This window comes from Pseudopodoces humilis, chromosome 9 (genome assembly GCF_049639895.1).
Source record: "Pseudopodoces humilis isolate 2021_Gansu_Grassland_sample_001 chromosome 9, ASM4963989v1, whole genome shotgun sequence".
Lineage (NCBI taxonomy): Eukaryota > Metazoa > Chordata > Aves > Passeriformes > Paridae > Pseudopodoces > Pseudopodoces humilis.
Window position 1 is genome coordinate 7,841,133 of NC_142208.1, and position 16,220 is coordinate 7,857,352.

Here is a 16,220-nt window from a genome sequence, read left to right on the forward strand (position 1 = left end):
AGAAGAGAAAGCAAGGCAAGAACAAGGATGGGAAGGAAAAACAAGAGGGTTGTGTGAAGTTACCCATTGTAAATTCAAACTCCAAAACTGGTGAAGCCAGAGAAAGCACTTGCATTGCCAGAGCACATCAGTGGGGCCGCATCAAGGACTACTGGTTTGGTGAGGAAATTTGAGGAATATAAAAAGTTAAAAAAGATTACAAAACTTAGCCCCAAAGCCTGGTGCGAATATGCAGCTCTTGTGGAAGTCCAGCCAACAGTTTGGGCTCAGCAATGGATTTGCATCCCAAGCCATGTTGGGATGTTCTTTTCCCCTGAGGTGATCTACATATAAAATTCCAATCAAGAATTCACTGTTTGTCACAGCTACTACCCAAAGTTAGACAGTACAGCCTAATCCCACTGTGTTAGCACTAATTCTGCAGGTAAGGAAAAGGGGCTGCTTCTGAGAAGCAGCAATGGCACATGGCCCCTCCACATTCCACACTACACTGTCCAGAGTTTCCAGTTTGTGCTCCTGCATGGCAAAAAAACCCCATCTCCTATGCAGAGAACAAGAATCAAAGCCAAAAAATACAAAAAAAAAGCTTTAATAAGTTTGTTCTGACTTCAGATTGTCAGTACTGACAGCACACATCTAAGTGCAATCAGTTTAGAATACACAGCCAAACGATGAGCAGGGAGGACAAGGATCAAGCTCCACTTGTGTGTCTGTACAGAGAGGAGCAGTGAGACAGCAGGGCCTTCCCACACACAAGGACACGAGTGCCTGTGTGTCTTCATGGGCAGGGCTCCTCATTTCCCCATTCTATAGCCCAACTGTCAGAAACCCAGACATTTTCCAGAAAAGGTGACTGCTTGGCTAGTCCTTCTTCCCTAGTTTTACTTGTCTTGGAAAAAGATAATATGTAAATTGTTTTAGACATTACTCTCTGGAATAAGCAGCATGGATAAGGATCAATACTCTCATATGTTTTTGTTCAAGCTTCCACTGCAATTCATTTGCTTCAATACTGCAGGAAATTGATCTTCACCTGCACACTTGTACATTTCTGTTAAACTGATTTTTATTTCAAGTTTTTACTCAACGTTAAAATAAGTATTGAAAAACACTGATGTGTTTGACTGACATATAAAAAGGGAACAGAAGGAAAACTTGTCTGCTTCCCACCTGCATACTGCTACACAGTGTCATGGCAAGCTAAGCAAAACACCAGCAATGCTTCCCCAGAGCAGCAAACAGGCTGTTTTGTTGTCAAGGACTAATCCTAGCCCATACTGACTCTAACAATTTTACTATCTTTGCAAGGTATTCACAGCTTTTCCTAAATACTCTATCAATAATTAAGGCAAGCAAGTGCAGGATGAAGAGTTCCTGAAGCTAAAATTATAGGTCAAGATTAATATCATAGGCAATATATTTATTCATAGTTTTGATCAATGCATATCAAAACTTATGTACTAAATGCTTAAATTAATGAAAAGATTATACATAAAAGCAATTAAGGTAGCAGAGTAAAAGACATCAGTTTCACAAATCAAAGTTTCAGACTGTACATAAAAGCTCTAAATCACTAAAGATGGGATTAGGAAAGCTGCCTATATGGACATGGCTTTGGAATTTTCATTGCTCCCACTTCCAGTAAGGGATTTTTAGCCTAGAAAGGGTGAGAACACATGAATGCATGCACACACACTCTGCATCTTTTTTTAACCTTCATTTCACCTAAAAAGAATTATGATTCTTAAAACTAGGGTCTTGTTTAAGCAAATACTACAGTATTGTTGCTGCATCCAAAACTGAATTAAGTGAACCTTCTGTAACAATAACATTTACAGAACTTTGTACTTAATTTAAAAATACAGCAAATAAAATTCAGTTAGAATAAAAATCAATCAATCAAATGTCCTTACCTATGGAGAAACACTGAAGTCCTTCACTTGATTTAAATGTTTTCTTTACCCTCAATATAAATATTAGTCAAGGGTCACAGGTTACACTTTTGTCTTAAATACTAGTCAAAGCATAGCCAAAAACAAAGAAAATATTGAAGCATGCAAAAGATTTATCTATAGAAGTATCTGCCTGTACAGCATTAACAAATTACACATGTAAAAAAATTCTAAGTATCACTGAAAAATGAAGCCACACAGAACACTGCTAAAATACCAGTATGCATCCAATGCTCCTCTCTGAAAGCAAAATCAGTAATTCTTAGAAGCCAGAAAGCCAGTGTATATTCTTGAGTTGCATCATTCTCATACTTGTCTCCTTTCTATTAATTTTTTTCCCCAAGGTAAAAGCACAAAAATTTCTGAGAAGGAAATCCCTCCTCTATTTTAAGGGAGGGTTTAACTCCCAGAATGAAAAGCACTGAGGACCTCAACTGAGATGGTGGTGACAAACCACTCCTCCTCTAATGCTTTACAATACAAGAGATCTCGCACAGTGTTAAATATAGCAATCAAGTGTCAAAATTGATCTTTGCTAAGATTCATATTACAGGTAAAATCTCAATATAGTGCCCATTGTATCAGAAGCAGCACAGGAAAAACTGGAGATGAAATGAAAAAAAAAAAAAAACCAAAAATCCTTGGAATTACTCCATTGCCTTAGCAGAATGGTCACTATACTACAAATGGGATGAATGCCACTTTCCACAAAAATGAAGCCTTCCCACCACTGAGCTCTGCCTGAACTAAGCAAAAAGTTAAGTAAGCATTCTTGATTTACCTTTTTAGAGAAATTGATCCAACCTAAATAGTCTTCTTTCCACTGGGTGGGGTTTTGCCAAAAGGGAGACAAATGTCTCAATCCCAAGATTTCCTGCAAATGTTAACTTCCACTGACATTCCTTCAGCCTTCTAAGCCATGCTGCCCTCTCCAAGCAGTCGCTTCCTCTTCCCAGGAAGCCAAATGAGAGGAAGCTCAATGTAAATTGCATGCCAGCATTCCCATCCCAGCCAGGCACTTGAAGCCAACTCTGGAAACATATGGCCTTAATATATCCTTGTCACATACTATGAGCCAAGTTCTACATCAAGGGATTTTTTAATGTTCAAGAGTTTTTAGTGCTAGTGCAGATCCTGATTTCTACCCAGAGAAAGTGGAATGTGTGGAACCAGTCCCTGCAGCTCCAAACTGCTCCTGTGGTTGAAACAGAGACAAGACCCATGATAAGGTCTGATCACCACCAACTCACGAGGTCTCACCACCAAGATAAATAACAGGGCAAGAAACCAAGAGCTGAGTGGTTGCCATCAGAAATGGAAATACAGCCCCAGGGGAACTACAGTTATAAATAGACAGCCCGGGAATAGTCATGGCTGAAGACACACAGAAAGCCCTTCAGAAGTTATTCCTGAAGGTGGATAATAATTACCTTGAGACATCTTAGTCTCAGGTCAATGATTAATATTTTTAATGCCTGAAAATGCCCTAAGCCACTTGCATTTGAAGCTCTAGATATGCTTCACATTCAGAGATTAAAATTTAAGACTGATCCACTTCCAGCCTGACCTACTGCAAACATAAAATTAAATTTATTTGTATCAGAACGTACTACCTATACTTACAAAATGCATTCATTAACACTGCATTAATATATTGATGTGTAAGAATATTGCAGAAGTTAGAAGGTTTGTCCCAGACCAACGTAAAAGATATTTTTCAAAGGTACAAGAGAAAACACGGGGTGTTGCAAACAAAGCTCTTTTACTGTCTTAAGTAAGCAAACAGGGCTAGAGGAAGCTTCTTTGCTGCCAGAACCTCCTAAATAAAAATGCAAAATTGTTAATAACTACTTCTTAGAGGACTTGAACAGAAATATGACTGAAGATGTAGTTAGATATACCTAATTTTCACACCTTCAAATAATCGCTGCGGCTTTATTTTTTGGCTTTGGTTAGGCATGTGTTTGTTTTCTTTTTTAGTTTCTTGCTACTACTTTTTCCAAATACCTGGACTGAAAGATCAACTGTGCTTAAAGGACAGTTTCACCACACTGCACTCCCAAAACGGCCTCAGTAACTTCTATGGTGCTAATTATTTAATAAAATTAGAAGCTACATTTTAAACATGCTACATGTAAGCCCAGGAAAGAAAATTAAAAGAAACCACTTTACGCTTTACTTTATGTACTTCCTTCACGCTCCTAAGCTCCTAATAATTAACAGAAGAGATTTTTGTACACATGTGAAACATTTGCCCAGTTGCAACTTCACAACTCCAAGAACACTTATGTCTCCCTCAGGGAATAACAGAGCCTGCAATCAAGAGAAATGTAAGCATTTAAGTATGCTTTTTGCCTAAATCCAGGGATATCTTAAAACCCCTTAAGTATCTGTAACTGGGAAAATGCCTACAAACCCCACACTTCTGTTTGCTTAAAAAAGGTACAAAAGAAACCCAAAACACAACACATAAAAGAATGCCAAACACTCAGGACCAGCAAAACACACAAGTTACAGCTGACTGGCAGTACTTTGTGCTTCCCACAAAACCAAGCTCTGCAAATGAACTCTAGAAGCCAGAATAGCCAGAGCTGAGGAGCCCCTCCAGGCATGCTCCCAAAGGCCATGACTAACACATACACACTGAATATTGAAATGAAGAGCTTGGAGGTGACCTGGAGTTGAGCACCTGCGCAGAGCACCACGAGCACACGGTTCCCAGTCACTGCCTTCTGCACGTGCAGTCCCACGTCAGCCCAAGGGCTCCACCCAAACTCTGCTCCAGCCAGAGTCTTCACCTATCACCCACCCAACTGCTCACAGGCCCTCGAGAAGGCTACAGATACACTCCCATCCTGAGAAGTTTCAGAATGAAATACTATCATCAGCACTAAGATTCCCAAGTGTTTAAAAAGCAGAAACCAACTTGATGATGACAGAACTAAAAGCAAAACAAAAAGATGCATGAAATTCTTCTCTGTCCATATGGCTGACCCTCACCTGTTTTAGATTATGAACTCTTCAGGACAGAGAATCACCACCTTCTTACATTTTATATAAGAGTGTCACGTGTCTCTACAGGGCTATAAATTATCTGTTCCCTGGAACAATGTCCTGGCTTTGCTGGGGAAAGAGCCTTGCTTCTTATGAGGCATGAACAAGATGTTGTGGAAGTTGGTAGGAAAAAATCTACCATCAGCTGAAAATGGGCTTTGGATCATGGACATGTAATAATAGTATAGTATAGTAACATATAATATTCCATATATCATAATATATATAAAATAAATATATATTATATAATATATATTATAATAATAAATATACTATTATGCATTCCTCTCACAGAATAAATTAGAACAACAATTCAGAGTACAAGGTCCATAAGGATCTTTTACATAAATAGTATGTAAGACAACAGGAGAGAAATCCATGTTTAGTATTACCTGTCACTTAACTGCAGACCCAAGAGCTCCACAGAGAAAACTATACCATTATTTACCTATTTCTTGCTAAACTATTAGTAGCTCCCAGTGATTTTGAAAAATCCTCATTAGATGATGTTAGGTTTTCCCTCATCTGAAGCAGTACTACAACTTAGAAATATTGGAAGAAAGTGTGATAAGTTCTTCAGACTTTTAAAAATTACACTACCAAAAGACATTTATCTACTTTTCACTTGAATTCAGGACCAGAGGAAGGGGCACTTCCTCATGTGATCTTCACTGCCACAACAGTGCAGAAATACTACCTACATTTCACCAATAATTGGGGCTTATTCTGGAACTCCACAAGCAACTGCATAACATTTGGTTGTTACTGCTAAAATGCTCAGTGAAATAATGAATTTTGACATTTAAATTATTAAACTCTGCAAGTTCAAAGTTTGCAGGAACAGTTCACATCCACTGAGATTCTGCTTGATTATGAAAATCCAAGTAATAATGCTTTCTCACATAGTTAAAGACCAGCAAAAGACTGCTTAACACCAAACCCTTGTAATAATTTTGTTTAAAAGCCTCTCTGCAGCTTAACAATGCAGGCTGAGTCTCTGCCAACCCCCCAGTCACAGCCTTCTCTCTCCTCCCTCTTGGTCTGCATGCCTTGACATAAGGAATCACCTCCCTGAATTTTTACCTTGTCATTTCAGCATTCCTATGAGAACTTCTTCCACCTCACACACCACTTCCAGCCAACACTAACCTCAGCACATTGAGGGTAGTTCATCAGAATACACCAAACACGGCACTATTTATGCAAATATTGCCCTAAGGTTCTAGATGTGGCCTATTCAAGGATGCACTTCCCCCTCCCTGTTCCACTCAAATTCCTGCCAATAATGTCCTGAAGTCTCAGTATCTGAACTGCTTAAAAAATGCCTTTGTGGCAGCTTCGAGTTGATACTGAGTTTCTGGAAGCATCCTGCTGCCTTAGTTTGCAATGTGTTTCTAATGCCACAAATCACTTTCTTCCTCACTGCACCAACCTGAAACACATGAAATGAGTCTTCATTTTACCTCCACATACTCTGTCTTATTCAATTCACATGAGACAGGAAAAATTTAACTCTGATTAAAGGAAATTGCACAGACAGAGACAGTGAGTAAGCTATGAGCAAGCGTCCAAAGATTTCTTCCAACAAAAGATAACTTAAAGGAGATAGTTTCCATCTGGTTTTATTAGCTGTAGTATTATGTGTATGTGCTTAGAAACTTCAGAAATCTACACTGCTGATTTGATGGTACTATAAGAAGAATGCCAGTTACAATGAAGCAGCTTTAACCTATTGCAGCACCCACACTGTGCCTAGATATTAATTATGCACAAATATGACAAGATCTTTTAAAAGCCAAGATAGCTACTGTATCATCAGTGTGGATAAGGAGTGCACTCATTCAAATACTTGAAATTTAGAATATTTTGCTTCCCTATTAAATTCAACACAGTATTTTCTGCTATTATACTAATGACTGCATAATTGTAAGTAATCAAGTAATTGTAAATAATCAAGTAATCAAGTACAAATGGTCAAATAGATAAGCCACTCAAGAAGAAATATTTTATCCACATCTTTAAGAATTATCCACGAGAGAGAAAACACTGTGGTAAAATGAATAATGTGTGGAACACAGTATAGGCTACTAAGGCTTAGCTTTGCTTCAGCAAGTAAAAAACTCAAAGTATTTTTATAAAATCCTAAGGAGGAACTAATGACACATTCTCTGTGCACACTAATATCAAACAGTTAAGCACAAGCACCACATTTGGAAAGATAACTCTCACCGTCAGTCAAGAGCAACATAAATCTGAAAATCCAAACATTTTGGCAGCATGTATACTCCTCCTCACCAGCCTTTACCAAGGCATCCCACAGTCACATGCAGGGCAAAGCAACCTTTCACATCTTCCTTCCTGGAACAACCACTTAGACTTACAGCAAAATACAGCAAATTACTTCAATGGACAACAAGTCAAACAGGAGTGTCAAGGCAGACAGCATACAGCAAAGTTTACACTGTCTTCTCTGTACTAAAGACAAAACAGCTCATCTTTTTATTAGCCTGCAGCATGCAGATTTTCATTAATACAACTCATAAATAATGTTCTTCACTCCATTCTTGAAAAAAAACAAAAAGCAAAAAGAACAAAAAAACCCCAATACCATGCTGCTTTGTAAAAATTATTTCCAATTCATTACTCTTGACCATGTTTCTCTTTGTAGTTTAGTTGCTGCAGGACTCCTTTTTCCAGTCTTTCCATGCCTCTGTCCAACCACAAACTTTGTTGAATCATTTTGTGGATTGTGCATTTCTTTCTTAAAAGGCCATTTGCATTTCTCAACCAAATATTTATGCTTTCAACAATACCACAGTAAGTTGCAAGTCAGTTTTTTAGTAACAGGATCCAGCATTTATCCACAGACAAAATCCCTAAGACCACCTCACAACATCTTCTGGGCTAACCCCCACAATTTAGCATAACAAATGTTCATCATGCGTATTTTAACATTTTTTAAAGAATTAAAGAATTGGTAAAATTTAAATTGTTTTTGGGCATAGATGACAGGAGCATACACAAAAGAACCTATTTTTTCTCATTCCATGCATTGCTGGTACCAAGGAGACACTTTAAATGACAAAATAATTTTAAAAAATTTCATCAATATGGTGGAAACTGCACATGAAGTTTAATTAGTTGATCACATGAATGAGTAATTGCTATTTTTTTTTCCTCTAGTCAGATGCAATTATGGAACTGAAATATCTTTCTTACCTTCTGAAAAAAGTCTTCCCCACTTTTCCCTTTGCCCTCTGCAGCAGCTGTAAAACAGAAGTGGGATCTGGTTACTAAGTACACAGGGGAAAATTTGCAGGCTTACATATAGAAATTCTCAGTGACTACAAGCTACTGTAAAATAACAAGTCTGGGTGTTCTTTGTCGTGCAATAAACATTTGTCACTGAGTCATACCCAGATCAACCTTTTACAAGTCACTTGCCAAGAACGGAGTCCAAACCCTTTGTATTTTCCTACTCAAGCTCTAATATACTGATACTTATTTTAGTTATAAAATACACATGGCCTAAATGTAACAATTTAGTCACACTGCATACTTTGCCCTGCAATTCTACCAACAGCAGGATCAAATGAAAGCTAGTAGAGCACAAGACTTGCTCTATCAAGTATCACATTATTCAGTGATCTCAAGACCAGGACCTGGATTATCTCCCACTTGTATTTAAACCCATAACTGCAAGTTTAGTTTAGTTAATGCAAATTATTGCACTTAAAATGTACAACTGTTTGCACTTAGTTTATGTCATAGTTTATCTCTGTTGAACTAGTACAATAGCTCAAACTGATTATGAAGAGGATCATTTCCTCTTCCCCTGGAGAAAGAGACACCTTCAAAAAGAACTCCAAGGGTGGGAAAAGAGTTTCCTGAATGGTACAGGATTATTGAAGCAACTTGCATCATCATGATGTTTTTTGTATTTCTCATGTACAAAACAGATCCCTCAAGCTCATCCCATCAGCCTGGCTTCAAAGCAATGTTTCAACTACTTAAGTTCTGCCCCCCCTCCAATTACACAACCAATTCCAAGCTGTTAAGGAACTGTTACATCAGCTAATGCAATGTGATAGCAAATGCAAGTGAGCAGATACAGGCTGGAGGCATGAGACGACTTCTACCCCAGAGGAAGAAGCACCACTACATTTGAAATAAGCTTCTCAGAATCTCAATAACAACACTTAAATACCACAGAGAAGAGTAGACTAGCAAGTTTTATCTAATACAGTTCAGCAGATCATGATTCAAATCCAGTGCAGCTAGAGCAGAGGCAGCAAATGAAACCTGTCAAGCACTCACTTTGCTGCAGAACAATTCCAGACTCCCCAGTTCCAACAAGACTGAGAAAAAAAAAACCCTCCCCACCTTCAAAACCCATAAATGTCTGTATGAGAAAAGCAAACTGGTCTGCATTTCACCAGAACAAGGTTTTCTGGAAGCAGAGGAAACAACTGGGAAAGGTTTTTTTTTCCAGATTTACAAGCTACTGATCTGAGCAGAAAAACACAACTTCCTTGAAGCAGCCCCTTGATAGGTGCACATCGCTTGACATGTTTTCCATTAACTCAGGGATAGGAAATGCTTTTGGGAAGTGAGGAGCACCACCACTCTATTTCAAGTGGAACATGGGAACAACATGCTTTTAATCAGAGAGTACACGAGATAAATTGGAAATGAGAACGTCACAGATGTGTGGCTGAAGTTGCCGTTTTGAGAATAGACAGATTTTGCTCCAGCTGTAAATCCATAATTTCCAAACTGAATACAAACAAGAGGTGGCTTAAGATAATAGCAGTGATGCTCTGCAGGGCATTAAGTAGAATGCTGACAAAGTGGATTCCAAGCTTTTTATTGTAGGTTTATTTTTAATATGAATCATTCTGTGACCTGATTTACAGCTTGGCCCCACCAACAACTGATGGCACAACAGAATCCAACAAGCATGGACAAAGTGGGAAAGAAGAGGGAATGAAAACATCCCAAAATGGGTCCACAGGAAAAATCCCACAAGAGTAGAGACAATAGAAAGTAGGAGCAAATAGCACTTCAGAAAAATCTTTAGTTAGTAACCAGTGGGTTTACTTGTTACAACATTCTATAAAGATGTGGTCTTTATTTAGAGCTTTTCAGTACATAAGACACTTTATGATGACCCATTTGTCAGGTATCCTGATATCTGTGAAAAGGTAGTGCAGACTTTAAGGTGAGACTTTTTGGAAAGATACTGAAGTTAGAGGTTTGTACCTTAAAACACCTCTTCACATGTTAAGAGATACTGCAATCTGTTGGAATTTTGTCACTTCATGTCCAACAGATTGCAGCACTATTTAATCCAGGAAGAGGTATGCCTCTGATCATACCTTGTTTTTCTATATTAAGATGATCTAGTCATTACCATCTCCATTATGCATTGAATTTATAAAAAAAAAGATGCTCATAATTGTGGCTTAGAGTATTTTGTTACACTTAGAATGATATATTTCACTATAAAAGAAAAAAATGCCTAAAATCTTGAATAAAAACTACATGAATCATTATGCTTCGAGGTTAGCTATTCTTCACCTATTTTCTCCCTTTTCCCTCCTTCCTCTTATGATATAACTTTGTACCAATTATCTATTTATTCATTTTACTTCCTAAATTGCCGCTGCTTTTTGAGGAGCAATTACAATTAAAGAAATTTAAATTCTATCAGCAGTTTATGAATTTTGTGATGCTACCCACAACTACCTACATTTGCACATATGTTTACTCCCAAACTAAGTACCTATGTTTAAGAAAGCTTCCAACATGTGTCTGAAATGTTTATGATTTATGTGAAATTATCTTGAAGCCTTTCTATTCTCCAAAGCAAATAAAGGCAGTCCTAGCACTTCTGAAAACAGTAGGAATAGCCAAAACCAAGAGCAAATTTATCCACTTCTTTTGTAATAGAAAAGCGAAACAAATTATGTTACATCAAGAAAAACCCAGCATCTTTTGCAGGGAAATGAGCAAGAGAAGCATTCCAGAGTTATGAAATTTATGCAGAAGCCATTAAAATGTAAATCATTTGCAGTGTTCTCTACAAGCAGATGCAATCTAGTAAGGCATTGAGGTTTACCTCAAATCATATAAACTGAGATAAAAGCAAACTTGAATTCATGTTTAGGAAAAAGATAATCTCCTAGGTCATCACATCCAAAGATCATCTTTTCTAAACAAATCTTGAGAGTATTAACCCCAACTCTGAAAATAAACTTCAGCTTTGAAATATCATATTAAGAAGCTCATGATATTTACACATCAATTACACCATATTTACATATTTACAATGCACTCTGGCAAATTCTTTTTGTAATAATAATAATTATATTTTCAAACCAAACTTTATTCAAAAAGCCAGGAAGTTTTCAAGTTATCAAACACCAAAGACAACAAGCCTTTTATGGGAGGCTGAGGGGACCAGCAGTGCTGTACCTGTGCTGCATAGAAGGCAGCACAATACTAAATTTGAAATAAGCTTTCAGATTTTAATCCAAGTTTCACATTTTCTGAAATTAATGAATTCCAAATACTACACCAGTAACAAACAACTTAAAGAAGTGACATTATTGCCTGGCATGTGCCTTAGGAGACCACTCCACCCTTCTGCCTGTGGTCCCTGTCCCCAAGTAGGTTTGAGAGAAATCACAAACCAAATGCTAAGTAATCCACTTGTACCTGACTTCTGACTGACAAATTGTTTCATTTCTGCCAACTCAGGAAATACTGTTTGCTTAGAAAACAGTATTTACTTTATGGTATTGAATAATCACTTAACCAATCCTCACAAGAACTAAAATTACTTTTAAACAAGGTGGCTACATTGGTTTCAGAAATACAGATGAAACCTATGTAAATGTGCATAACAAGCATTTTATATTTTAAGCTATACTCTGTTTATTGTAATTTCTTCCATACCGTGAAATATTTTATATTAGATTTTTGCTTTTCAAGACATATTGGATTGCTGAGGTTCCATCCAATACAAATAGGAAGCAGTTGAAACAGGTGTTAACTGTTATGGTACCCATGAAGTGCACCATTTGTCTACTTAATCACCAAATCATAAAAAGGCCCAATTGTAATTTCTAGGTTCACATGGAAAAAATGAATCTGAGCTTTCACCTCAAATGTTATTTTAGTTATTAAAAAAGTTATTACAATACAGGTCATATTTTACAGGAAGGGAACCCAAGATACACTGATTAAGTCAAGCCTTTAAATGAATTACCATAACTCTGCTGACCTCACACATCAGTTTTCTGTCTTATTTTCCAAGCTCTTGAAGTTATCAAAACCTCAGGGTAACTAAGTGTGACTGAGTTGGTGGCTTCGCCTTTACATTGATAAGTGTCAAACCTTCTTCCTCTGTCTACACTGAAAGACTACATTTTTAAGAGGACAGAAAAAGTATGTTCTGCTCTTCAGGTCTCAACTATGATGAAACAAAATCATTCCTTGCATCAAAATACTCTTTAAAATGACAGGTAACTAGATTATTTTCATTTTATCAAGACAAATCAAGAGGATTTCAAGAAGCTGTAGAATAATATACCTGAAGGTAAGTACTCAATTATCCTTTACCTTTCCTATCTGCTGAATGAGAAAAATTTCATATGCTTATGTCAAGAGTGTCTTCATGTTATTTAGGTCTGAGTTTTTTCTGAAACTGCCATAGAAACATGACAGCTATGTAACAGTGTTGATTTTTATTTAGTCCTAACTTTTTAAATGGAATGAACAGTTATTTATTGAGTCCCTAAGCTATTTCTCTAAAGTTACCAAAAGCTGCTGTCATACACAAAGAAACCCAAGAAAAACTTCTTTCCTTGAACCAGAAACCACCTGACAAAGAGATTGTGTTTTCCTGTGCACCGTGTCAGACACTAACCCACACATGCTCTGAAAGCTTGCTTATATCAAGCCAAGATAAAGAATTCCACCCCCATGACCACAGAGTTAAGCCAAATTGCTGAAAATATGCCTTTAGGAATAAAAAGATAGAGCGTACATTGTTAAAGAAAAAAAATCTGACCTTAAATTGAATTTGCTGAAATCCAAACAAAACAACTTTCCATTTTTCTTGTAATTGCAAAACCAGTCTCACTTCCAGTTTTCAGTTAGGAACTAAGAAGTCACAGAGACAATTCAACTAAAATATACAGTCTGGCAAGAGAAGGAACAAGGCTTAAACAAGAAAGAAATCTGCGTGACAAATCCAGATATTTGAGAATGTTAACTGGCTTTTTAATAGGGTTGTATATTCTTTTTACTTTTGTAATTATAATAGACTTCATAAACTAACCTGTTACACATGGCAGTCTCTCTATTTCGGAGTCTTACGTGGCTTCATGGAGTTTCCCAGAGTTGATGAACGAAAATCAGACACTGAAATTTTCTTAAACTTATATACAGAGCAATCTTCAGGCTATAGACAGGCCAGAGTCAACTGACAATACTAGCAAAGGAGATCAAACAAAGGGAGAAAAGCTCCAAAATTCTTGAGAAATTACTGGAACATTCAACAAATGAGGAAAAAAAGCAAAATATAGCTGTCCATACAGCATGCTGACACAAAGTAATGACAAAGGACCTGCATGGTATCTGGAATATTGGAGAAATTATCCAATATCTATGTATTTTGTGACAAAAAGACTCTTGGACTGAGGGTGAAAATGCCACTTTTTTTTTGAGTCAGATAAAAATTTTTAAAAGTCCAAACAAAATCATCCATGATACAAACTTAAAATGTTTGTAAGGGAGCATTCTTTGTCTGTTAGAGCAGCCAAAGAAGAACTGGAAGAATTTCAGCACGCTCAGTAAATGACAATAAGTAGCCTGTCAAATATCTGGACAGTTTTGGGTGGGTTCCACTGTATCTCCTCCTTTTAGCAGGAACTCAATACGCAATGGCTGAGCTATCCACAGAGAGGCCAGCTGCGCTCCAGCATCTGACAGACCCAACCAGTGCTGGGAACAAAGCAGGCTGAGGCAGGGTGCCTTTGTCTTGGTGCTGAAATACAGTGTCAGTGAGCCCCCTTGGCCATGCAGGGTCCACGGCCTCTTTCTGGAGCCTTTGCCACCTGGAGGAGCCTCCCTGGATCAAGGCCTGTGTCATCAGAATGTGACTGTAAACACAGACAGGTAACACACCCATTATCTTCATTCTTCCATTAATATTAGTCATGTTCACATATAAGAATATTGACTTTTCAACTCCCCTGAATACTATATTAAAATTAATCATTGGTATCAAAATTAAGATTGTTGGCAAATAACTAACACCAGCTCTACAACCAAAACTCACGAAGCTTCTCCCATCCATCATTTGTGATGAATAAAGGGAACAGCAAGAGAAACAGAAACAGAGAAAAAGGGAAAGCTTGAAACAAACTACACTTGCTTCCACTAGCTCTGCATGCACTGCCAAGAAAGAATGCAAGAAAATAAAACAACATGCGTACTCCGAGGACAAAATACATTGATTTTCAACAAATATTCCTAGAGATTTCTTCATAATATTTGTAGGGACCTGACAGATTTGGTGACCGAAAGCTAAGGGGAAAAACAAATAGAAATGGAAAAAAAGGGAAAAAAATTAGGTTATACAGAAAGCAACTTGCCTTGTCCATTCCACCATCAATATTTGTAGAGTTGTGTAACTACAAAACTCTATCTAAAAGCAATAATTTAATACATAACAACTGTAAATTTTAGATATCTAACAGATTTTTCTAATTTTGCAAAACAAATTTATCCCTAGGGAAAAAGATGTCTGCCAAGACTCTGCATAGAAATAAGTCTGCTTGTTTATTTATTTTTAGAGACAAGTCACAGCTTGAAGGCAGGCTGTGAAGCTGGGGCTGCTTTGGGAGGCCCTTTTTCCTTGGTGGAAATCTCTCATTTCAAAGGCACACATGGGTGCAGCTCCCCCCCACAAGCACAGAACGCTGCCTGGTGTGACGTGGAGCACAGGGAGTGCGTGGCACACGATTGAGGAGTTTAATGAAGATAATGAAGCGACTGCTTTGCTTCCTACCAGCCACTCCAGAACAAAGCCAGGGAAACTGAGTAGCTGTCAGCACTGTATTACCTGGTTAGAACCACTCTGCTAGCTGCCACTTGTTTACTGTTAGAGCCACAAATGCTCCATCATCTCTAACAGGGTAAAACATTCCTGGAAGTCTCCTATACCATCCTTCAGATGCACTCAAGGACTTTTGCTGTTTCCTACAAAAGATATGCCAACTTATACTTCCAAACAAATTTTCCAAGCCCTACTGAAGTGTTCATTCCCATGACTGACAGAGACTAAATCAATGGTCCAGCTTCTAGGATCAGCAGAGGGCTTCTTGGAAATCACTTAACTAATAAAACTGAACATAAGTTGACAAGAAGAACAAAACCAAACAAAGCATAACTTCATTTAGGATTTCCTGAAAGTGTAAGGGGTCTCAAACCAACACAAGTTTTCCATTTCAAGTTTGTAACCACTTTGACAGTACTGTGAAAGGAGATATATATCCATGCAAACAGTATACCCAGCTCCTAGGTTGTGGGAAAGAACATGAGAATTCCAAGAAAAAGACTTGATGATTTTTCATCAAGTAATTCCACTATTATCCCCAAATTTTTAATTCCAAGCTACATTTTTGTTCCATTTTAATCAGTGGATGCAGACACCTTTTTGACACCTAAATAACTGCCAAGCTGAACACCCTATTTCTATGTCCTCTTAAGACAGAAATTTTCCATCTGTGCTACTGATAATCACTTTTCTACAAGTGAGCCTATCAAAAAGTCAATTATGAGACAGCTTTGTTAAGATCCATTGCTATCAGCATGAGCGGAACTTGATTAAAACCTTACATTAAGTACATTCAAGCACTGTAGCTCCCCAAGTATCTACCCCAGTTTTGAGAAAAACATCTTTGAAATGATACAGGAGATAGTAATAAAAAGGGAAGAAAACAATTCTATGCCTTTCATATTTATAAAGCTTTTTTGCTGCCTATATATATAAAAATGAAGCATCTGTGACCTCAGTCTCCCTTCATTCTGCCAAGCAGCCCCCTGAGAGATGCAAAATTGTATCAGTCACATCCAAAAAGCATCACATATACCGAGATGTGTAAACGAAAAGTGATGTGCCTTGGCTTCTATTATTTTAAA

The 16,220-nt window shown here is 37.5% G+C and overlaps 1 protein-coding gene across 1 annotated transcript in view; it reads right to left on the reverse strand.

Moving 5' to 3' along the window:
* Positions 1-16,220, reverse strand: part of BICC1 (BicC family RNA binding protein 1) — a 92,612-nt gene that overhangs the window by 50,863 nt on the left and 25,529 nt on the right. Inside the window, exon 2 of the mRNA XM_005520437.3 lies at positions 8,226-8,272. Within this exon, the coding sequence (XP_005520494.2) occupies positions 8,226-8,272 (47 nt within the window). The remainder of the gene's footprint in view (positions 1-8,225; positions 8,273-16,220) is intronic.